This window comes from Canis lupus, chromosome 10 (assembly GCF_048164855.1).
Source record: "Canis lupus baileyi chromosome 10, mCanLup2.hap1, whole genome shotgun sequence".
NCBI classification, from domain to species: domain Eukaryota; kingdom Metazoa; phylum Chordata; class Mammalia; order Carnivora; family Canidae; genus Canis; species Canis lupus.
This window is the reverse complement of record NC_132847.1, coordinates 21,121,933-21,147,590: the sequence shown is the minus strand read 5'-3', so window position 1 is coordinate 21,147,590 and position 25,658 is coordinate 21,121,933. Positions and strand designations below refer to the sequence as shown.

Below are 25,658 nucleotides of genomic sequence, written 5' to 3'. Positions count from 1 at the left end.
ATAACAGTATTTTTAAAACAAAATTGAAGATAAGAGCTTTACATTTTTGACTTTTTTTTTTTTTTTTTTTTTTTACTATGTTAGATTAATGTCTGCAAGAGCACGCTATGAGAGATACAGTGGTAATCAAATTCTTTTTTGGTAAGTATTTCCTTAATTAGCTTAAACTAATAGCTTAAATGTTTAAATTTTGACATTTAGCATTGAAATTCATTTTATTTGGAAGGAATATCTTTAGAGCAGATTGAAATATACTCATAAACTGAAATAGTACACAAAAAGTTTAATGAATAAAATAGTATGTATTAGTAACTGTTACCCAGCTGAACATATAGAACATAACAGCTCTCTTGAGGCTCTAGTCATCTCTTTTGGGAAGGTAATCCAGTTCTTACTTCCATCACCATAGATTAGTTTTACCTCTTTTTGAACTCCACATAGATAAAAATTTATTTGGTCAGGCTTTTTCTTTTTACTTGATAAATGTCTAAGGTTCTTCCATGTTTTGCATTAATTCTTTTTCACTGTTTTACTGTATGTGTGAAAATAGCAAAATTCACTTATCCTTTCCACTGTTGATAGAGACTAGGGTTATTTTCATTTTTTTCCTGTTGTGAATAATAAAGTTTCTGTGAACATTTTGTTCATGTGTTTTGTGCCCTTTATTTATTTTTAAAGACTTCTATTTATTCATGAGAGACAGAGAGAGAGAGAGGCAGAGACACAGGCAGAGGGAGAAGCAGGCTCCATGCAGGGAGCCCGATGTGGGACTCAGTCCCGGGACCCCAGGACCACGACCTGAGCTGAAGGTGGCATTAAACCGCTGAGCCACCCAGGCTGCCCTGTTTTGTGCCCTATTGGAAATGCATGTGATCAGATTGAGGAGAGTCTGACATTAGAATCTGTCTTACATTTTCACTTTGTTATCTCACTGTGATTTTATTTTGCATTTCCCTGCTTATTGATGATGCTGAATGATTTTCATGTTTTTGTAGGCTATTTGGATAACTCTTTTATGAAATCAGATTTGTTTTTAACCATTTTTTAATTGAATTTTGTATAGTATTTCTGTCAATTAGTAGAAATGTTACTGTGAATTCTGTATCCATGTCCTTTGTTGGGATACTTACATTGCATGTATCTTCTGCTTTGTGGCTTGCCTTTACACTCTATTAAAGGCATCCTTTGGAGATGAGAAATTTCTAGCTCTCAATTTTTCTCTTGTGATTAGTGCTTTTCATGTCCTCTTTAAAAAGCAAAGTCTTTGCCTTTCTAAAGATGATGAAAATACTTTAACCTGTGTTTTTTCTAAAAATTTTGGCAGCGGTGCCCTCTTTTATTATATAGATTGCCTGGTAGTTGGGATGGTATTGACTTTTATGTTTCATTACCAGCCCAATACATTCATCGTTTTTTTAAAGCATTAAACTGGATTCATAAGGATTTTAGTAGCTATCTTCATTCATTTGTTGATCCATTAATTTATTATTAAATGTTTGGTATACATTATGCTTACCTTGGTAGTACCTTCATCAAGCTTATTGTTGAATGGACTAGAGAAAATTAATTAAAAGCTAAACATTTAAGTGCTATCAAGGAAAAGAATAGATAAATAGATCATTGGAACAGAATTGAGAGCCTAGAAGTAAACCCTTGTATTTATGAACAGTTTTTTTTTTTTTTCAAATGACTTCCAGCTATAGTATGGGTATAACACAATTGAGGATTAAAAAGGAACCACCAGTGAACAATTGATTTATGTTGAGGGTGCTAAAGCATTTCAGGGAGGACAGCATAGTTTTTTCAGCAAATGATGCTGGGTTAATTGACTATATACTTGCAGAAAGTTAATTTAGATCTTTACCTTACTCTATACAAAATTGATACATATAAAAATTAATGAGATGTTACTTTATAGCCATTAGAATAGGCACAGTAAAAAATGTAGACAGTAGCAAGTATTGGCACCAATATGGTAACACCTGGAATCCTCATGTGTTGGTGGTGCAGATGTTAAATGTCAGAGTTACTATAGGAAACAGTGGTACTTTATCAAAAAGTTAAACAGTTTTGCCACGTGACCCAGTAATTCCACTTTTACATCATTAGAGAAATGAAAACATGTGCATACAGAGACTATACATAGATGTTCTTAGTAGCGCTATTTGTATTTCCAGCCTAAAACCAGAAACAGTCAAAATATTCAATGAATGGATAGATAAAATGTCACATATCTGTATAGTGGAATACTATATGGCAATAAAAAGGAATAAACTATTAATGTATATGCAGCATGGCTAAACCTCAAAAACATGCTAACTGGAAGAGGCAAGAAAAAAACACCATATATTATATGATCCCATTTATATGAGCTGTCCAGGAAAGCCACATTTATAGAGACAGAGCATGTTATTGGTTAGGAACAGAAAGAAGTGTTCTAAAACTGGACTGTGGTGATCTTTGCACAGTTCTTTTAAATTTCATGAAAACTGAATTGTGTGCTTACAATGGGTGCATTTATGATATTTAAATTATACCTCAATAAACTATTTTAAAAATATTAAGAGTTACATTCTTTAAAAAGAACGTGGAAGTTAACTGGAGAATTTAGGTTCAAGAGATTGGGGGAGGCAGAGAAAAGAGTATGTATAGTTGATCTGAACTGTGAAGCAGCATGGTAGAAAAAGGGAAAGTAAACCCATGTGTTCAAGCACCATGAGGAAAGAAGAGGAAACAGCAGGAGAGGAATCTGGAGAAGCAGGTGGAGGCTATCTTAAGATTTTTTTTTTGGTCTTAGGAGCATCTGAAGCTTTTGAATGAATAAGATATCACAAGATTAAGTTTGCTTTTCTTCTCTGGGCTAGAGGTGTTTACCCAGAGAAAGATAGAATGGCCCACACGAAAGCATTTTACCTTCCTTGGGTTTACGTAGCCAGATGTGTTGCCAAACCATGCTCTGAGGGAGATTTTTTTTTTTTTTTTTCAAGGTCTGAACAGTTTCTTATTCATGGACTGGCATGGTTCTTTTTGTGGTGAAAGTGAACTTCAGAATTTTTCCTACACTTAGAATACTGACAACTTTGTGACCACTTCAGCTGAGTAGGATAAAAATTGGAGGCTTGTGGTGACATCCAATTACAACTTTCTTCTGTCTTAATTTTTTGCAAATTGTTTCTTTGATTTTATTCCTCCTTTTAAGTTATATTTCACAAAAATAAGAAAGTCGGATTTCTAAACAAAGAACCTTAAGTAGATGTGCAGCCATTTACATATTCCTTCAATGAAGATTTGAAGAAATTTAAAAAACTTCAAAGTACCTATTGGAGAGGCACTTGGGTGGCTCAGTTGGGTAACTGGCTGACTTTTGACTTTGGCTCAGGTCATGATCTCAGGGTCCTGGGATCCAGACTCATGTTGGACTCCCTGCTTGATGGGGAGTCTACTTCTCCCCCTTTCCTTCCCCCTGCTCATGCACGCTCCCTCTTTCAAATAGATAAATAAAATCTTTTTTTAAAAAATGAATAAATAAAGTACCTACTGGAAAGTTGACAATTTTTCCTTTTCATGGTGAATAATAGGATTGACCTAGAAAGCTTACCCTGGGTGCTATGGTGGAATGTTTTAGAAGCCTAGGTTTCTGGATCAATGGTGGTGGTATTCAATGAAAACAGAGAATACTGGAAAAGATACAAACTTGAAGGAAATGATAGGTAGACTGTGAATTTGTTGAGTTTGAGTTCTCTGTTAGATATTCAAGTTGACATGTCAGATAAACAGCTAGATAGATAAAAAGTTCTCCAGGTCACAGAAATGATTTGTTTTATATTACTAGAACCCTTTACATACTGGAATTAATTAAAGCCTTGGGTTCAGTAAATAAAAATATTTGTGAGAAAGATCAGTTTATATACTAACAACTAACAAGATTCTGGGTTTCCAGTAGAGATTTAACTCACTGCAAATGCTAATAGATTAAGTCATCTGGTATCCTTTTATTTTTCAAACACATAAAAAGGAAATATTTGGTAGGCATTTTATGTCAGAATAAAATTTAAAAGAAATAAATAGATCATAATTAACATTATAGTTGTCAGTGAAGATAGAACATAGATGAACTTGTGATTTCTGAATAATATCTGTAATACATATAAAAGTTATCAAAATAGGATTTTATGATATGTAGATGTAGTACAATATTTAAGTTGCCGTCTTCATCAAATGTTATGATCCACTACACAAAAATGAAGAATGTGAAGCTAATGATATAATTAATGAAATTGAGCTAATAACCATATACTTTTGAAGTCTGTATCTTAAAGTGGTGATTACAATTTTCTCATGGGAACATGGTCTGTAAAAACCTTTGGCAGCAGTCAATATATCCTAAAATAACATTGATCTTTAATGATTTATGATATTAGAATATATTTCATGTTACATATTTTATATTGAATCATGTTACATATTTTTTATTTTGAGTCCTATACATGTGAATGCTTACATTGATTTACTCATTAATTTATTTAACAGTTCAGAAACTGTTGCCAGATGTTGGTATATTCTGCTTTCTGGATCTGTGCTTATGAAAGACTCCATGGTCTTGCCTCCATGCAGGTACGTTTACATTTACTGCCTTAGAGTATGTGGCAGGCAAAGTTAAAATTACAACTATTTATCTTCTCTCTTATGTTAAACTTTTTTCTGTAGGATGTATATTTTCTCTCAGTAGGTGATATATTTTATAAATGTGTTTGTTTGCTGGTATTACTGGAAATAGGATAGAGATGATATTTCATATTTCTGAGGGTGTAATCTTTAAGTTTACGTCATGACATAGTATCTTTTATTTGATCTTTAGTTTTATATGGGATTTTATCTGATGGTTTCTGGGTGTGTTGCTATTAATAGCGGTTATAGAGAGGGTGATGTATTTTAATATAAGAAAATGGTTTTTAGAGTAAGGTAAACTAGATCAAAGTCCTGATTTCTCACTTAACTATTTATATGATTTTGTACAAAATTTAATTGTAAAATGAGTATAATAGTACCTACTTGAAATATCTCTGTAAGGTTTTAGCAATCTACCACTCAAAGCTCTCAACAAAAGTCTGTAAACCTTAACAGTTGAGAGCCAGACTGCATGAGTTCATGTCTGTATTCTACTCTTTCTTGGGCAACTTATTTAAATTCCCCATTTGTGAAATGGGGACACTAATAGAATCTATTTCATAGACTAGTTTTGAGGAATAAAAGAGTTAATATATATATAAAAAACTCTTAGACCAGTGCCTGGCTGTTATAAGTAATTGTTAATTATCACCATCATAATTATTTTGTAAAACAAGAAGAGTGGTTGGAAAAATGGTCAGATGTAGCATTCTTTGAGAATTTGTTCTCTAATTCTTTTTTTTGTTGTTGTTGTTCTCTAATTCTTAAGATTTTGGGGGCCTCATATTAAAATTTGGTGACATAAAAATGTAATTTTTTACCGACTTTTTCCAATAATGTTGAGATTTTTAGACTTTTAAAGTAGGGCTTTTAATTGCAGCTATTAGTTAACAAAACTGCTAAATTTAAATATCCAGTTATAGTCTTGGTAGATGGTATGGGCATCTCATTTTTGATGACATTTTTAAAATCCTATTTGGGGTCCTGAAACTCTCTATGGTTGGCCTTTGATTAAGAAGTCTGTGCTTCAGGGCACCTGGGTGACTCAGTGTTTTGAGTGTCTGCCTTTGGCTCAGGTCATGATCACCCCGCATCAGGCTCTTCCTTGGTGAGGAAGAGCTTTTCCTTCTTTTTTTTTTTTTTTAAACAATGACAATCTTTTTTTAATATTTTATTTATTTATTCATGAGAGACATACAGACAGAGAGAGAGAGAGGCAGAGACACAGGCGGAGGGAGAAGCAGGCTCCATGCAGGGAGCCCGATGTGGGACTCGATCCCGGGTCTCCAGGATCACGCCCTGGGCTGAAGACGGCACTAAACCGCTGAGCCACCCAAGCTGCCCAAGCTTTTCCTTCTTGCCTATGTTTCTGTCTCTCTCTCTCTGTTGTCTCTCATGAATAAATAAATACAATCTTTAAAAAAGAAGAAGTCTGTGCTTCTTGCACCTGGGTGGCTCAGGTGGTTAAGCTTCTGCCTTTGGCTCAGGTCATGATCCTAGAGTTCTGAGATCAAGCCCCAGGTTGTCAGGCTCCCACTGAGCAGGGACTCTGCCTCTCCCTCTGCCTTTGCCCTTCTCCTTGGTCCTGTTCTTTTTCTCTCTCTCTCACTCTCTCAAATAAATGAATATTAAAAAAAAAATCTGTGCTTCTTGACTAGTAGAATAAAACATGTCTCCTATTTTTACAAATAAAATACATAGTAGTTCTTGGTTGTAAGCCTTTTGGCTCTTGTTTTTTCTCTCTGTTTTTCTTTTCTTTTTTTTTTTTAATTTTTTTTTTTTATTTTTTTTTTATTTATGATAGTCACAGAGAGAGAGGCAGAGACACAGGCAGAGGGAGAAGCAGGCTCCACGCACCAGGAGCCCGATGTGGGACTCGATCCCGGGTTTCCGGGATCGCGCCCTGGGCCAAAGGCAGGCGCCAAACCGCTGCGCCACCCAGGGATCCCTCTCTCTGTTTTTCTAAAGTCCACATTAATGGATTCATAGTAAGTTAGCCACTGAAACAGTAAGTTGGAATGAAAGAGTATAGTAAAATTTTAGAAATATTAGTATTATTCTTTTAAATATTTTCTCATTCTTGTCTGCTGTGATGGATGGTCAACACTTAAGACTTTCTCTAGCCATTAATCAGCCATAATAATTCATCACTATTTAGTGATCGAGACAGTGAAGCTTAATTTTTAAATAATAGAAATGTATGAGTTTTATATCTTTATGTATTTATCTTTAAAGATTTTATTTATTTATACATGAGAGACACAGAGAGAGATAGAGGCAGAGACACAGGCAGAGGGAGAAGCAGGCTCCATGCAGTAGCCTGAAGTGGGACTCAATCCCAGGACTCTAGGATCACGCCCTGGGCCAAAGGCAGGCGCCAAACTGCTGAGCCACCCAGGGATCCCCTCATTATTTAAAGAAAAGTTTTGGGACACCTGGTTGGCTCCGTTGGTTGAGCATGCAACTCTTGATCTCCAGCCCCATGTTGGGTGTAGAGATTACTTAAAAAGTGAAAATTTAAAACTTAAAGAGCAATTCTGAGTAGAGCATTTACATTTTACATTCGGCATATATTTGTAATAGGTCATTGTAAGATGATTGTTAGACTTAATCACTTCAAATAAACTTAGAATAATGCTTAGCATATATTAAATAATTTTGGGTGTCTGTTAATATTAATTATTATAGTATAATGGCATTGGGATATGATCATTATGATCCCAACAGAAAATGAACACTACTAAGTATAGAAGGAGTGATATAGTATTGTAGTTCATAAAAATATAGTCTGTTTCTCTAAATTTAAAAATATTTATTCCCCTTACTGGGGCACCTAGGTGGTTCAGTCAGTTAAGCATCTGCATTAGGCTCAGGTCATGATCTTGGGATCCTGGAATTGAGCCCCATGGAGGGCTCTCTGCTCATTGGGGAAGTCTGCTTTTCTGTTCTTCCTGCCCCTACCCCCTCTTGTGCTCACTGTCTCCCATAAATAACAAGTAAATAAAATCTTTAGAAAAACATACTTACACCCTTTAAGATAGAAACCACACAGTAATTTGAACAGGGACAGTTTAATTTTAAAAAAAATTGTTATTTTAAGAAATTAGGCATTGAGAAAGATAAAAGAGCTAAGGGAGAATATCCAGGGAAAGAACAAACCTGAAAGAGGGGCCCTATCCCCAAAACTGGTTTTTAGATCTTGTTGGAAATGTGCCCGCGGTAGCCCAGTAGATAGTGGAGAAATTAACTTTGTTGCCTTGGGCCAGAGCTGGTACACAGTCAGAGTCAAGGCTAGCAGGAAGGGAACTGCTGACCAGGACTGAACCTCCCCTCCCCCTACTGGGTGTGGCTGAGCCCTGAGGCTGAGGACACGACCTACCTTTGCCCCCCCCTCCCCCACAAATGCACATGCTTCCTCCTTTCTTCACCCCCCCCAAGATGATTTTTCAATTTCATTGTTCTACTAGCACCCTCTACTGACAAAGCTTTAACATTTTCAGCAGGCAGAAGGCGAACATTGAATCTAGATCCTTAATTACAAAGTAGATTTTGAAACTGAGAGTGAATAGTGATGCCTGTGTGGCTCAGTTGATTAAGCTTCTGACTCTTGTTTTCAACTCAGGTCATGATCTCAGGGTTATGACATGGAGCCTGAATGGGACTCTGAGATCACAGGAGAGTCTGCTTGGGAGTCTCTCTCTCCCTCTCCCCTCCCCACACTTGCATGTGCACAGACACATGCTCTTTAAATTAAATAAATCTTTTTTTTTTTTTTTTAAGAGAAACAATATATTTGCAATTGAAAGGCAGTCAGTAATTGGCATAGTCTACTCCCTTGGCTACTTAGCTTCCATATGAATGCTTCTAAACATGTTTGAACTTCCATCCCACAACAAAATTGTTTCCGCCTTACAAGAGATAGCTGTCCTTTGTACAAGTGAAGAATTTCTTACCCTCTCCCCAGAATAAAAAGATGCACAGTTCTAATAGTCGTCACTAGCTATATGAATTACAACTTGATCACAGTGCTTCTGAATATTTTGCTAACTAAAGACAACCTTTTAAAGTTTACTTCAAACAAAAGATCTATGAAATAAATACAGGGAAGAGAGAAGAAGAAGAAAATGACTAGTATTTACACACAAATACAGACATATACAGTAAGCAAAGGGAAAATATGAAAAGTTCTTATATTCCTTGTTTCTGTAAATGACCACAAGGCTGTTGTAGTTGGTACCTCTGACTTCCTTCTTCTACTACCCATTCGGTACTTTTGCACTAAGCCAGATTTTGATCTGTTCTGAGTCCTTTCCTGATGATATGAACAAAAATTTTATTTCTGAGAGGTCCTTAAATGTCCTGGCCTGTTGTAGTGGTGGTGGTTGTGGTGGTGGCAGTTTTCCATTGATTTTATTTTTTTAAGATTTTATTTATTCATAAGAGATAGAGAGAGAGGCAGAGACACAGGCAGAGGGAGAAGCAGGCTCCATGCAGTAAGCCCGACGTGGGACTCGATCCCGGGACTCCAGGATCACGCCCTGGGCCAAAGGCAGGTGCCAAACTGCTGAGCCACCTAGGGATCCCTCTCCGTTGATTTTAAGTAGTGGACATGGAAGTAAAACAAGAAGCCTAAGAAATTCTCCTGGGCTTCAGATGTCATTCTGGTCCCCATTTTGTGCAGCAATTCAGTTACCCCTGTGATTGTAATTAGTCACTCAGGCCATTACAGTAACCCCTTTCCCTGCGTTTTGGTTCAGCGGCCAGGTGAAAGTATTTAATTCAGTGGAATCATTGTGTTTCCTGGTAGAAGCAATATTCTGTCGGGCACTAAGTCTCAAACCAGGAGAAGTTTTTTGGCTGGGAAGTGAAAAATCTGTGAACAACTTACTAGGTGTAACAGTGAAAAAAGCCACTCTTATTTCCATGCCTTGAATGTCAGGCCTATGTATTCTGGCTGTTGGGGAAGACAGAAACCAGTTCTGTATTTAGTCTGCTGTGAAATGAGTGCCTTGATAAAAAATAATGTTGTCTAGAGTGCCAAGATGGTAGATTAGGCATATAGTGAGCCCATGGATAGTAGTGCTGGCAGAAGCATGGACATAGAAGGCAAATCATTTCCAGAATACATATTTATTCCAGTGAGGACAAATATCTGTCTCCTTCATGACAGAAAAAAATCCATTGCAAGTAATCTGCCTCCAGGGTGGCTGACTGGTCCCCCCAAGGAGTGGTGCCATATCAGAGACTCAGTGTTGATCTCTAAGGTTCACAGATTAGCTTCCCAGCAATAACATTAGCAGTTGAACCCCTGCATGTTCTCCGTCTCTGCCACTATGGCTACTTGATTCATTGTCTCATTGAACAAGCACTGGTGTAGCTGGGAAAGGAGTTTGATTGACTTCCATAGAGCATGCCATTTTGTTCACTTGATTTTATTAAAAATCTACTTCACAGTGCATGCCCTTTAGACATTCATAGGAGACACAGACATCTTTAGAGTCTGTGCCCATTCTGAAAGAAGTCCTTCCACATACCTCTTCCCAGACTTCTTGTTACCAGTCTTCCAATCCTGTTCCTTCCAGATCCCTGGCCATTCAACCACACCATTAGTAACTGCCCATGAATCTGTTTCAGTCAATAATTTTGGCCATCTCTCAATCCAGACACAGTGGACATCTGAATGTACTGTTTGAAGTTCTGTTCCATAGGAGGATTTTCCTTTACTTACCATCTTCTTTCACTGTCACCCCTGAGTGACTTGTGGGCTGTCCACTTTTGAGTGGTACCAATGTGTGCAGACTCACTGATGAAACAGGCTCAAGGTTGTTCTTCCTGAGTTAACTGGTCATAAGGAGCTCCCCAGGTAGGCATAGGCATGGATTGAGTTAGAGGAAATGCTGCAAGAGGAGTTGATGTTGAAGGAGTCTGATCTACCTGTTTGCTCCTGGGTAAACTCAGTCTCTTACATACCATATTTATTTGATAATAGATTGCTACTGCCCCTGCTCAACAGTTGTGGCTAATTACAGCAGTTCATAATAGGGAGTTCATGCGGTATTGTCGCCTGGTGTCCTGTAGTTTGGCATTCAGCATCTATGAAGGCCCCCTCGCAAGGCATAACTTGTTTCTCAAAAGTATGATAAATATTTGCAGAAGATGGCATAAATGTAAGAGAAATTATAGACATCACTGTCATTCTCATATTAGTGCTTGGGAGATGCTCTACAGAGCATCTGTATTTGTAGCAGACACAGGGGGTACCATTGGATATGCTGGTTCATAAGACCCAGATGGCACAGTGGCTTATACTCCATTTTGGATTTGCTAGCCCTTGTGGGTGATTTTGTTGAATATGGGTCAAAGTAGCACACTTAATGTATGTTACCTCTAGAATACAAAAAAACTAACCAAGCATTGTGCCTCTCTCTTTGTGGTAGGTGGCATAAAGTGCAGGAACTTGTATGTCCTCTTGGAGGGGATATCTTGTCACAACCTCAAAGTATGAAACTCCAGGAAACTTCACGGAGAGCAGGCCATTTGAGTTTGTTTATTTATTTTAAAGATTTTGTTTATTTATTTGACAGCATAAGCAGGGGGAGCAGAAGAGGGAGAGGGAGAAGCAGGCTCTTCACTGACCAGGGAGTCTGCTGCAGAGCTTGATTCCAGGACGCTGGGATCATGACCTGAGCTGAAGGCAAACACTTAACTGACTGAGCCACTTAAGTGCTCCTTATATGTAATTTATCAATACAAGTTTTTTTACATTTTACTATAGGTAGATAAGTAATTAATGAAATCTAAAATTTCAATGTCTTCTGAAAGAATTTAGTTTTTTTCTGGTATTGACTTCACTTTTTTGTTGCCACAGTAAAATCTGATTATAGCTCAACAAAGCAAGGACTTTATTGTGTGTGATTTTCAAATAAAATATAAGTGTTTCATTTATTCATTCAAATATTCATTTATGAAAAAAAAACAAATATTCATTTATGGAGCAAATAAGTATTGATTATCATTTTACAAGACAGTAGCATCAAGACAAAAAAGACTGATTTACTTTGGGATGACTGCTTTGTTTGGAAAGGGCCACACGGTTGTTTGACAAGTAAAGAAAACTTGGAGAGTCAGTTGTGAAAATGGATTCTACAGATGAAGAAGGAAACAGACATTGAAGTTAGAATATCTCTAGTACTGAGGTATTAATTGGTCTAGTAAACATATAGTGCCTGCATGTGTCGGGCACTCTGCTAGTCTTGGGGTTGGTAAGGTTATCATCTTTAAATAGCCCTGTAAATAGCATTGTTCTTTTTCTGAAGATGTACTTTTTTAAAAAAAAAAAAAATTTATTTATTCATGAGAGAGAGAGAGAAAACGACAGGCAGAGGGAGAAGCCGGCTCTATGCCGGGAGCCCAACGTGGAACTCGATCCCCGGTCTCCAGGATCACGCCCTGGGCCGAAGGCAGAGCTAAACCGCTGAGCTACCCGGGCTACCCTGAAGATGTACTTTTTAATTTTTTTTTTTTAAACTTTTATTTATTTATGATAGTCACACAGGGAGAGAGAGAGAGAGGCAGAGACATAGGCAGAGGGAGAAGCAGGCTCCGTGCACCGGGAGCCTGACGTGGGATTCGATCCTGGGTCTCCAGGATCACGCCCTGGGCCAAAGGCAGGCGCCAAACCGCTGCGCCACCCAGGGATCCCTGAAGATGTACTTTTTAAAATAATCTTTTGACAAGTAAATTTGTACCATCCAAAAGTCAAAATGGTATTACAAATGGTGCTTTAAATATTACCATTCCCACTTTTATTGTCATCCCCACCATTTAACCCATCTGCATAGATAGCTAACCACTTTTATTAAGGTCTTTGTGTGATTTTTTTTTTAATACATATGTGAAAATTTTTTTTCCTGTATTTTTGACCAAAAGAGGAACATTGTTCCTTGGTTTGAACTCTTTTATTTTGAAACAAATGGCAACAGTGCAGATGACCTAAATTTGCAAATCAGTGAGGTTACTGTAGATGGAAAAGTTCTGTGATTGCTACCCAGATCAAGAAGTTGGACATTGTCAGTACTATGGAGGCAGCCTACGGTTTTTTCTCAAATCAGCTTTTCTACTTTCCCCCATTCCCACCAAAAATAACATTTAAAAAAATTTAATTAGTCTTTAATATCTGTAGACTTTTAGCTGGACTGTATCCACACCTTAACACTATAGTTTGTTTTTTTTTTTTTTTACTTTTTAACTTGATATGAGTGTAATCATACACTGTTCTTTTGTGTATAGCTTCTTTGGCCCGCTGTTCATGAAATTCATCCATGTAGTTAGAGTTAATAAATTCTTACATATTAGTATTACATTGTTTATGTAGTGGAGGGCTCTTAGAAGTAAAGCATCTGTGAACATTCTTGTACATCAGATGCGCATGGGCATGCATTTATGTAGCAGAGAATTGTTGGTTCACAGGATGTGCCTGTATCCTATATTGCTGACTGCAACACTATCATACTCAGTTTTCCATATGGTTTCCTATATATCCTTTTCTCATTCTCATTCAGTCCCACATTTTTTTTAAAAAACAAATATCCACATATTGTGCTTATTTCTGGGCTCCTAATCTGTTCAGTTAGATTTTGTTTGTCCCTGCTTGAATACCACACTGTTGTAATTACAGTAGCTTTATAGTGTGTCTTGAAGTTTAATAGAGAAACTATTTACAAGAAACTACTAAACTGCATTCCACAGCGTTGTACCATTTTAAACTCCCACAAGCAACATATAAAAGTTCTGTTTCTCTTCCTACCCAGTCACCAACATGTGATTATCGTCTTTTAGTTTAGCTATTCTTGTCACTGTGAAGTGGTTTTCATTTTAATTTTCCTGCTTAATGAAATTGAGTGCTTTTTCTTGTGTTTATTGGTTGCTATTTCCATATTCTTTCACGAAGTATCTGTAAAATTTTTTTTGCCTGTTTTAAAGTTGAGCTGTTTGTCTTGATTTTTTTTTTTTTTGTGGGAATCTTTAATACATTCCATGATACGAAGTGACAGGTTTTTGCACATACTGTGTCTCATTTTTGGCTTGCGTTTTCACATTCTTAATTATTTTAAAAGTAACTTTATTAAGGTATAATTGATGTAGAGCACACTGCACTTACTTAAAATACACAGTTTGATAAATTTTGGTGTGAGTGTACACCTGTAAAACCATTGCTCTAATAAAGGTAATGAACATATCCATCACCCCCCAAAAATTGCTCATGCCCTTTTGTAAACATTCTCCTTCATCCATCCTTGCTCCCTCCATTGGTCCCCAGGGATCAATTTTTTTTGCGGGGGGAGCATCACCGTAGATGACATTTTCTAAAGTTTTATTTAAGGTGAAGCACAAAATATATATAGTCTTTTCTTGGCTCGCTTCTCACACTTGTTAAATTCTTGTTAAAATTACTAAGGTTTATCCCTGTTGTAGAACGTATCAATATTTCATTTCTTTTTTTTTTTTTTAAGACACTATCCTGTACATTAGATCACCAGAACTTACTCTTGTTGCATCTGAAAATTGGTTCCCCTTGACCTTAATCACTGTAATTTCCTTTACCCTGAGTACCTGGCAACCGCCATTTTAGTCAATGTTTCTATGAAATCAGGTTTTAAAAAAAAGGTTTTGGGACTCTGCATGTGATACCATATAGTATTTGTCTTTCTGTGTATGGTTTATTTCATTCAACATAATGCCCTCAATGTTCATCCATCTTCATCCATGAAATGGCAGGATTTCTTTTTGCATCACATTATCCTGATCCATTCATATTTCATATGTTTCATTGCTTTTTATTGCGGTATTCTTTTGTATGGATATACCATTCTTTGTTTGCAATTTACCTACTGATGGACGTTTGGGTTATTTCCTGTTTTTGATTATTTTTGACTTGTGATGCTATCAGCATTTGTGTACAAGTCTTTAGATGGACATATGGTTTCATACCTTCTGAGTAAAATACATGGGAAGATAATGGATTTTAAGTCTTCATGTGGACACATACTTTATTTTGGATATGTAAGTATATATGTATATTTATTTTGGAATAGCTTGGTTATGTGGCAGAGGAATATTTAACCTTTTAAGTGCCATGCTGTTTCCCAAAGTTGTCATTTTACATTCCCACCAGCAGTATATGAGAATGCTAGTTGTTCCACTACGTTTCCTCACATCCTCACAAACACTTGGTAAGGTCAGTCTTTTTTTTTTTTTTTTTTTTTTGAGAGAGAGAGAAAGAGCATATGAGGGGGAGGTGGGGTAGGGAAGGGCAGAGGTAGAGGGAGAGAGAGAATCTGAGGCAGACTCCCTGCTGAGTGAGGAGGCAGTCTCCCGAGTTTGATCCCCTGACTGTGAGATGATGACCTAAACTGAAATCAAGAATCTGATTCTTAACCGAACTGACTGATCCACCTGGCATCCTCAAGGTCAATCTTTTTAAGTTCCATACTCTCATGGGTATGTGATAGTAGCTGATTATAGTTTAAATTTGCATTTCACTAAATATTAGTGATGGTGAGCATCTTTTCATTATAGTTACCTGTCAGTAACATGGCTTTTATGAAGTGTCTCTGAATCATTTGCCTATTTGGGCAGGATGGTAAAGTTGTATGATTTCTTATTTTTTAATTCCAGAAGTTCTTCATGCCCTACACAGTTCCTTCAACAGATGTATACCTGACAAATATTTTCCAGTCTGTGGATTGTTTTCCATCTATTAATTGCTTTTCAGAGAACAGAAGAACTTGATTTTGATGAAGTTCAGTTTATCAGGTTTTTTTCTTTAAGGACTGTACTTTTGTTGTATGTAGGAAATCTTTGGTTAACCCAATGTCACAAATAATTTTTTCTATAATTTCTTCCAGAACCTGTATAGTTTCAGATTTTGCTATGATATATTTAGGTCTGTGATCTATTTGTAGCTAGCTGGTTTTCTTACACAGCATGGTATGTGGATCTAATTTCATCTTTTTACCTGTGGATATTCAATTGCTCTAGCACCATTTGTTGACAAAACTATCCTTTCTCTGAATTACCTTTGCATCTTTGTTGAAGTTGTATTGACCATTTGGGTATATTTCCCAACTATTTAATTTATTTCATTGATTTTTTTTTCTATTGATGTATTTTTCTGTGTAGTACCACTGCTTACATTATCCTGATGACTTTAGCTTTATGATAAATCACAAAATGTCTGAGTCCTCCTGGCTTTGTCAAATTGTTTGGGTTATTATAAGTTCTTTACAATTTCAGACAAATTTTAGAATCAGTTTATTAATTACAAAAAGAGAAAAGCCTGGGATTTTGATTGGAAATGCACTGAAATCTGTACACCATTTTGAGTAGTATTGATATCTTAACGGTTGATTCTTATAGACCATGAACAAGGTACATCACTCAGTTTATTTAGGTCAACAATTTTGTGTAATATTCTCTCAGCAGTCTTCTGTAGTCTTCAGTATTAAGGTGTTGTATGTGTTGATTTTATATCTTGTAACCTTACTAACTTCACATGTTAATTCCAATAGCTGTCTTACAGATTCTGTAGGATTTTCTATCTGTTGTCTACTGATTTGATGGTTTTCTTTTTTTCTAATTAAAACATACCCTCCCCCCCTTTTCTGCTTTACTCCCCTGGGAAGAAAGGACAGTGTTGAAGAGAAGTACTGAGAGCAGACATCCTTTATTGTTCTGTCTAGAAGGGGATTTTGGGATGGGAAGGTAGAAGCATTCACTTTTTCACCAAGTATATTCATAGATCTAAATTTTTTATAGATGACATTTACCTAGTTGTCAGTTTTTATCTACACTTTATTGCATCCTCATCATCAGCCAACCACTGTTGTACTTTCTGGTATATAGATATCATTTACTACTATTTTACATAAATGGAACAATATGTTGTACAGTTTTTGTTTTTTAAAATATTTCACTTAGCATAATGTTTTAGAGATGCCTTCATGTTGCTGTGTATACTGATGATTCATTTTGTAAAATTGCTCATTAGTATCCCATTGTATGTATATAGCACAGTGTGTTTATACATTCTACTTTTGAAAGAAATTAAGATTGGTTCTAATTTTTTTCTCTAACAAATAAAGTACTTACAATCTTTTCTGTATAAGTCTTTATATGGACTTGTGGTTTTTTTTTTTTCCCAGTAAATACCTAGAGTTCAGTGGCTGAGCTGCACGGTAGTCATGCTTAACTTCTAAAAAGAACTGCCAAATATTTTGTCGAATTTTGTGCCATTTATAATGCCACCACCAGTTTGTAGAATTCACATTGCTCAATATCCTCTTCAGTGCTTGATGTGGTTAGTCTTTGATTTTAGCTATTCTGGTCTGTATAAAATGGATCTGTATAAAATGGACCTCACTGTGGTGTTACTTTACATTTTTGTGATAATGCTGTCAGCTTTTTTGCATGTAGTTATTAACCTTTCATGAATCTTCCTTTGTGAAAAGTTGGTTCAATCCTTTAGAGGTTTTCTCTTTTGAGTTAAATGAGTTATTTATCAATCATGCATAAAAATTCACTATAAGATAGATACTTTTGTATCTGTTGTTCCAAATACGTTTCCTGAACTGTTTCTTGCCTTTCCAGTTTTCAGTAGTGACTTCTTTAATTGTTAAAAAGTTCTAAGGATTTATTTGTAGTACTTATATGTTCCAACAAATCTTTCCCTACTCCAAGTTTGTAAAGATTTTTTTCTGTTTCTTAGACAGTTTTCTTAAAATAGCTTTATTGGAGTATAATTTGCATACCATAAAATTCACCCATCTTAACTTCACAGTTGAATAATTTATAGTAAATGTATACATTGGTGCATCACGGTTACAGATGACTTTCATTGCCTGAAAAAGTTCCCTCATGCTCTTTTGCAGTTAACATGATCTGCTTTCTGTCACTATCTACTTTTTGCATTATTTAGAAGTAATGGCTTTTGGTTTTTGGCTTTTGTCAGAGTAACGTTTTTAAGATGTATCCATGTTTGGGCACATGCCAGTTGTAACACACTCATTTTTTTTTTTTTTAAGTATTAAATTGTACTGGATTCTAGAAAGATACCACATTTTGTCTAGCCATTTACCAAAAGATGAAAATTTTGAAAAATTAGAAATTATTTATTGTTCCAGTTTTGGAGTTTTTATAAGTAATGACGTTAACAAGATTCGCTCACAAGTCTTTATATGGACCATGTGTTTACATTTGTAGATATCCAAATATAGTGGAATTGTTCTGTTGTATAACAAGCATACAAAATTAGCTTAGCTTTTGAAAAGGACAAAATTGTTTAAAAGAGGATATACTGTTTTACATTCTGACAAGCATTGTATAATGGATCTAGTTTCTCCGTAGTCTATCACTTGCTGTTGACGGTATTTGATTATTACAGTTTCAGTGTGTGCTTAATAGCATCTTAGTGTGATTTTAATGTGCATTTCAGTAGTGACTGGTCCCTTTGTGTATCTCTCCGTGTGCTTATTAGGCTTATTAGTAGTGACTGGTCCCTTTGTGTATCTCTCCGTGTGCTTATTAGGCATTCCTATACTTTGTTGAATTATCTGCTCAGTGCTTTTGTCTATTTTCGATTCTATGTTTGTCTTATTATTAGTTGTAAAAATTTACCGTTGACTCTTGAATAGCTGATATGAACATCCATGTGCATGTGTTAGTGTAGACATAACGTTTTCAGCTCCTTTGGTTAAATACCAAGTAACATGATTACTAGGCCATATAATAAGAGTATTTTTAGTTTTGTAAGAAATTGCCAAACTCTACCAAAGTGTTCCATTTCATTTCCCTACAGCAATGAATGAGAGTTTCTTTTATTCCACAACCATATTAAGCGTTTGGTCTTGTCAGTACTGGATGTTAGCCATTCCTATAGGGTGTAGTGATGTCTCGTTACTTTAATTTGCATTTCCCTGATGACTTCTGATGTTGAGCTTTTCATGTGCTTGTCATCTTTGTATCTTCTTTTGTGGGCTGTTAAGGTCTTGGGCCCATTTTCTAATTGTTTTCTTGTTGAGTTTTAAGAATTCTTTGTGTCTTTCTGTCTTAGATAACAAACCTTTCTCAGAAGGACTGTTTGCAAATATTTTCTTGGTCTGCGGCTTATCTTCTCATTCTCTTGACTTTGTCTTTTGTAGAGGAGTTTTCAATTGCAGTGAAGTTCAACGTACCACTTTCATGTATCATGCCTTTGATGTTTTAGCTAAAAGGTCACTGCCATTCCTAGAATCATTTAGATTTTCCCTGTATTTTTTAGGAGTCGAATGGTTTTATGTTTTACATTTAGGTATATAGTTCATTTTAGTGAAGATGTGATATAAGATCTGTATCTAGATTCTTTTTTTTTTTTTTAAGATTTTATGTATTTATTCATGAGAGACACAGAGAGAGGCAAAGACACAGGCAGAGAGAGAAGCAGGTTCTATGCAGGGAGCCCGATGTGGGACTCAGTCCCGGTACTCCAGATCATGCTCTGGGCCAAAGGGAGGCGCTCAACCGCTGAGTCACGCAGGTGTCCTAGATTCATTTTTTGACATGTAGTTGTCCAGCACTACTTGTTGAAGAGAACTGTCTTTGCTGCATTGTGTTATTTTTGCTTCTTTGTCAAAATCAGTTGAACATATTCATGGGACTCTAATTCTGGGCTCTGTGTTCTGTTTTATTGATACCTTTGTTTATTTTTTTAGTCAGCATCACAGTGTCCTGTTTCCTGAACCTGTGTGGTACATTTTAAAGTCAGTTAGTGTCAGTCTTCTTACTTAGTTCTTGTCCTTTGATGTGTTAGCTATTCTAGATCTTTTTGCCTGTCCATATAAACTTTAGAATTGGTGTTTAAATATCTGTGTATTGGGAAGCCTGATCAATCAAAATCTCCTATAAAACCCAAAATGTTACTGGAGACTAAGAGTAAATTTTCATAGTTCTAAAAGGATGAATCTATTAGGAACCTAAAACAGTTTTAACTATGATAGAACCCTAAAATACTAGAAGTAAAAACTGACAGAATTGGAAAGATGAATAGAAATTGAACTCTTATGGCTGGAGATTTCAAAACTGTCTATAATTGGTAGAACCACTAGATTGAAAAATTAGTAAAGATAAATAGCTTAAGAAGTACTACTACCACTTTGATCTTATACATTTTTTTTTCTGGCTTATAGATGATTCTCCAGGATAGAGCATATTCTAGGCTGTGAAACAAGTTTCAGTAAATTTAAAAAGGTTGAAATTACTCAGGGTTTATTCTCTGAATTATATTGGAATTAAATTATAAATCAGTTCCAGGAATAAATGTGAGAATTTAAACAACACTTTTGTAAATGACTGTAGGTCAAGGAAGAGTTGACAGCAGAAATTAGAAAATGTTTTGAAATGAATGAAAATGAATATGTAACAAATACGGAGGTTCCCCTAAAAGGGGAATTTAGAGGGAAATTTACAACGCTAAGTATTTATAGCACCTTCATGAGAAAAGAAGAATGGTCTCAATTCAGTCACCTTGAGTTTTCATATTAATAAGAATAGCACAGTAAATTTGAAATAGAAGTGAAGTTTGAGTGGAAATCAATGAAAGAAAAACCAGAAAAACAATAGAAAATAATCGGAGAAATGAAAAATTTGTTCTTGGAAAAGGTCAGCAACACTAATAATGTTTGGGATAGACTGACCATTTAAAAAAGAGAAAACATGGACACTGGGTGCCTCAGAGGTTGAGTGTCTGCCTTTGGCTCGGCATGATCCTTTAGTCCGGGGATCAAGTCCCACATCAGGCTCCCTGCAAGGAGCCTGATTCTTTCCCTCTGCCTATGTCTCTGCCTCTTTCTGTGTCTCTCAGAAATAAATAAATAAATAAATAAATAAATAAATAAATAAATAAATAAATAAATAAATATTAAAAAAAGAGAAAACACATATTACCAAAATCAGTTATGAAAGAAGAGATATTAATACAAAAATTAAAAGCATTTGAAAATTTTATGAGCCACTTTATAACAAATTGGGCAGATCTTACAAAAACATACATTACCATAAGTAGACTGAAAAACTTTGAATGTATTTATAAAAAGTAAAGAAATTAAATTGATAATGATATTTATTACCACAAAGAAAAGCTAGGCCCAGATGGCATTACTATTAAGTGTTTTCAAGTATTTAAGAAAGCATTGCTACTTATCCTGAGCAAACTCTTTGGGAAAATGGAGAAAGGAGGAGCACTTACAACCTATTCTGAATCCAATATTAACCGAACACTAATACAGACAAAAACATCACAAGAAAAGCAAATCACACGTTTTTATCTCTCATGAACATACATGCAGCAGTTGTTAACAAGATTACAGCAAACTCAATCCAGGTATATATTAATAAAGTATTAGAAACTGAATAAGTTGGGGTTATCTTGAGAATGCAAGAAGTTTTAAACATTTGTAAATCAACTAATACAGTATAGTGTATAAGTAAAATAATGGACAAAAACCATATTGCAGTAAAAAAAGAAAACAAAACATTTGAAAAAATCCAAAACCTGTTCATGATAAAACTTTTGAACATACTAGACATAGAGAAGGAAATCTGGTAATTCTGATCTAGGGTATGTACCTAAATGGCCTAGAGATTTCCTGTAGGTGGTAAAATGGAATACTGTGTGGGGAGGGGGGGTCATCCTAGTTTTTTTATTTTCTCTCTTAGTGATCACAGCCCTGTCCTTCCTGTTTTCCAGTGTCTTGTAACTGTGCTGTTTATGTATTTTGATTTTCTTGCTTTTTTAGCTAAGAGAATAAATCTAGTATGTTACTCTATCTTCAGTGAAAGAAATTTAAACAAATTTACTTTAATTTTTTATGCATTAGATGCTGTCAAGAGTTTTGGGGGAAAATAGTTGTACTGCTTAAGAAAAAAGAAAAGTGATTTTTTTTTCATCTTCAGAAGTAATTTATTATATGTAGACATTAAAATTTTGTTAAAAGACTAACATACTGCCTTCTGCACTAAGGAGGCACCTTAGGATCTTGTTATGAACTAATATTTGTATGTAACATTATACTTTGTGAAGAATTGACATTTTTAAAATACGAAACCTTCTCATAAAAGTAGATAATAGGTCACTTACTTTATTCATTCACTTTTTCCAGTCTATAAAATTGCATAGTGTTTTTTAAATGACTTGTATTTCCTTATGTTTACTTTTTGGTACTTTATATTTTGCTTGATTAGTGAAGTTTCTTCAATTTGATTAGTTTATAGTAATATTTTAGATATTGGCCATGGTACTTCATTTTCATTGATGTAATATTTTAGATTGCTTTATAATTTTCTTTTAAGTGTGGTTTGCAAATAAAGTATGTTAAAGTTTTGTCTAATATATAATTAGCGAGTATTCTACCCCAATCCCTTTTAAAACATTTTGTTTCTCTTTTAAAATGAAGACCTTATGTTTTTCCTTTAAGTTCTTTTTATCTTTTGTTGATTACCGCTTCCAAAATATAATAGTTTATTTTCATAAAATATTCTATAGTTGTAGCTTCATTTTTTATTAGATGTTTTTACACTAGTTCAACATTATATACCAAATTCAAAATTTGAGACTAGGCAATATCTTTTATAATTTTAGAGACTAAAAGCATGTATTTTTAAAAGATTTTTCGCAAAGAATTGTGTTGATCATTTCTGTTAGGGCAAATAAGAGGAAAGGTATTTTGGGTTGTTTTTAAGAAAATCTTAATTAACATAAATGATAGAATTATAATTTCTTGGTTTAACATTTAGGGTTTGGGGAGGGGGTTCTTTTTTATTTTTCCTATATTGATATATTTTATCTATAATCTTTGCTAAAGAAATTGTTCTTTTGTTTTTATAGTTTTGGTAAGCAGTTTGGAGGAAAAAGAGGATGTGATTGTCTTGTATTAGAGCCTTCAGAAATGATTGTGGTAAGAATTTTAAAGAATGCTGCATTGTTTTTTTGAAATGCTTCAATTTCAACTTTAAATGTAGTAAGATTTTAAACACTTAAGGAGGTTCCATTACTGTGACTTAACATATTGGGTAGCATCAGACCTATATATCAAATTTGATATGGTTTTATCTACTTTAAATTTTTTCTGATTCTTGAGAGGATTTGAAAAATTATACAATTATATTTACCATGTTCCAAATTTGATAGTTTCTTTTACTACTTCTAACTAGAAATTTTAAATGAAGGCCTTATAAAGGAACCCTGACCTTTCAAGTGTTTTCTCTTTTCCTGCTTAATTTAGTTAATAATCTTTGAATATCCATATTCTGTGCTCTGGACATGAGGGAGAAAGCTAGAGAAAAAGAGACAACACAGTTATATCCAAGTAAGAAATGGTTTAGATCTTAATATTATTACTTTAAGAGTATAATTAAGGAATAATTCTTATTCCTAAGAAATCCAGGTAGTTGATAAAACATTAGAAAATCTCACTTTGTTTTTTAGCATTAAAAGAACCAAGAACACAACTTTGATTTACCTTGTTCTGAGATGACCTTACTAGAAAAGAATTATATTGAATGGACTCATTGTACTGCTAGCATTTCCTGTAGATGATCATGTCATATGATTTGATTTTAAATTTTTAAGAAGTGAAGTTGCGTTCTTAACGAAGCATTTTAATGTCAGAGTTCAAACTTCACATCTTCCTAGTTTCTTGTTACCTCTTCCCCAAACTGGATCATCTACATTATCATGCACTCAGTGTCCTAAATTTCATAAACAAATGAATTTTTAGCTCCTAAAAGGCAAAAATTATATCTTACCCGCTTTGTGTCTTCCATTGTATTGCAGAGTGCTGCCTGCACTAGTGAGTATTCAGTGAATGTTAATTAAATTGAAGATTATTCAAGGCTTGGACTGTGCATTATGTTTATTTTTTTCAAGTGTTGGTATAAGTAGCATATATAAGGCCTCAGAACTCTTTATCTTTTAAATAAATATATTGAGAGACACGTCAAGAAAACTGCCTCAGGCAGTACCGATTTTCTCATTTATTTGTCAGTTCACATAATTTGTATTTCTTCTGCTTTATCAGGAAAGAATAGTGCTTTTTACCTCAGTGTTCTCATATACTTTTTTTTTGTTTGCTTAGTTTTATCGCATTAAAATACACAACATAAAATTTACTATCAACCATTTTAAGTATTCACTGTTAAGTATTCAGTGTTATTAAATTACAGAGAGATTAATCACTTATAAATTATTAAGTTAATTTTCCCTGTAAGTTAAAGGGAGGGCTGTTTTTCTGCCCAGACCAGTCTCTAAGAAGATCTGCTTGTTCAGTGGGGTATAGAATTTAAAGCCAAGATAAGGCTGCCAGTGTTTTTCATTGCTCCCGGTGCCTTTTTGCTTAAAGAGTCGGTCTGTGAACAGAGCTAGAAAAAACACTGTGAGTGTATATGTACCCATACACATATATATACATGTGTCTGTATTTATTTCTTTGTATCTGTGTTTAAAACCCAGAGTTTATTCTGGCCTTTATTCTTTGCTTGTTACCTTCTTTCTGTAAGGGTAAGAAACCTGATTTCCATATTCAGTATTTAGTTGAACAGAGTAGTTTAAGAATTCCTTGCCTTTAACGTTGTAGAAAGTGCTGCTTGCTAGAGGATTAGCATGCACAAATACACATATTTTAAATACATATAATTTGTTGAGATGTTACAAATGTATGATCCTTATAACTTAACTATATCAAAGTATAAAATGTTTCAAGGACCCATTCTAAAATTAAGAAAACACTCAGAGAAGCATTAGGGACCTGGCAAAAGGACAGAAGAACCAGATTAAAGGGACTCCTGTTGCCCAAATCTGGGACAATTTGAGAATCCACATAAAAATTCATAGTAGGGATCCCTGGGTGGCGCAGCGGTTTGGCGCCTGCCTTTGGCCCAGGGCGCGATCCTGGAGACCCGGGATCGAATCCCACGTCGGGCTCCCGGTGCATGGAGCCTGCTTCTCCCTCTGCCTATGTCTCTGACTCTCTCTCTCTCTCTCTCTCTATCTGTGACTATCAAAATAAAATAAAATAAAATAATAAAATGTAATTACTGGTATCCCTATATATAATATAAGAATTTATAAATTCTCCTGATACGAGTGAGTGAATAAGGGAGAAGGGGACGTTCTTCCCTATAACTGAAATACTAACAAATAGAGAAAAAATGATTTTATAAAATCATTAATGAGTGCTGAAACTTGAGGGCTAGTGTTTGAGAAAACAGTACTTACAGTCTCAATATATCTCCCCACAAATCATTATGAAGAGAAAAATTAGCAAATTTCTATTGGGAAAAACATGGAGGATACCACTATAATAAAATCATTGCTATCACCATCAGTATGGGCACAAACTGATAAACTACTATTCCTAATAGGATGAAATGAGGACAAAAATACCACTTTTGTGATAATTTCCTGTGTGAAATGCATACCTGAATCTAGTCATTAGAAAATACCAGACAAAATAAAATGAAAACATTCTACTAATTGACCATTACGCAGAATATTCCAGTGTCAGAAAATATAGAGAAAGACTAAGGAACTATTTCAGATTAAAGGCAGAAAGACATAAACACAATACTTGATCTTACATTAAATCCTGGAGGTGGAAGGGCTTATGGCTATGAATGATGCTTTTGGCACAATTGATGAAATTTGAATATATACTTGTAGAGTAGATAGTACTGAATTTCCTGGTTTTTTGTTTTGTTTTGTTTTTTAAGATTTTTATTTATTTATTCATGAGAGACACACAGAGAGAGGCAGAGACTTAGGCAGAGGGAGAAGCAGGCTACCCGCAGGAAGCCTAATCCCAGGACCCCAGGGTCATGACCCGAGCCAAAGGCAGACTCTCAACCACTGAGTCACCCAGATGCCCTGGAATTTCCTGATTTTAAGAACTATACTAGGATTA

The 25,658-nt window shown here is 35.1% G+C and overlaps 1 protein-coding gene across 9 annotated transcripts in view; it reads left to right on the top strand.

The window, feature by feature from the left end:
• RAPGEF6 (Rap guanine nucleotide exchange factor 6) overlaps positions 1–25,658 on the top strand; it is a 197,297-nt gene that overhangs the window by 29,576 nt on the left and 142,063 nt on the right. For all 9 annotated transcript variants that reach the window (XM_072840896.1, XM_072840895.1, XM_072840897.1 and 6 more), the window contains exons 3-5: positions 85–141; positions 4,531–4,614; positions 22,586–22,655. In XM_072840896.1, the coding sequence (XP_072696997.1) occupies positions 85–141; positions 4,531–4,614; positions 22,586–22,655 (211 nt within the window). The remainder of the gene's footprint in view (positions 1–84; positions 142–4,530; positions 4,615–22,585; positions 22,656–25,658) is intronic.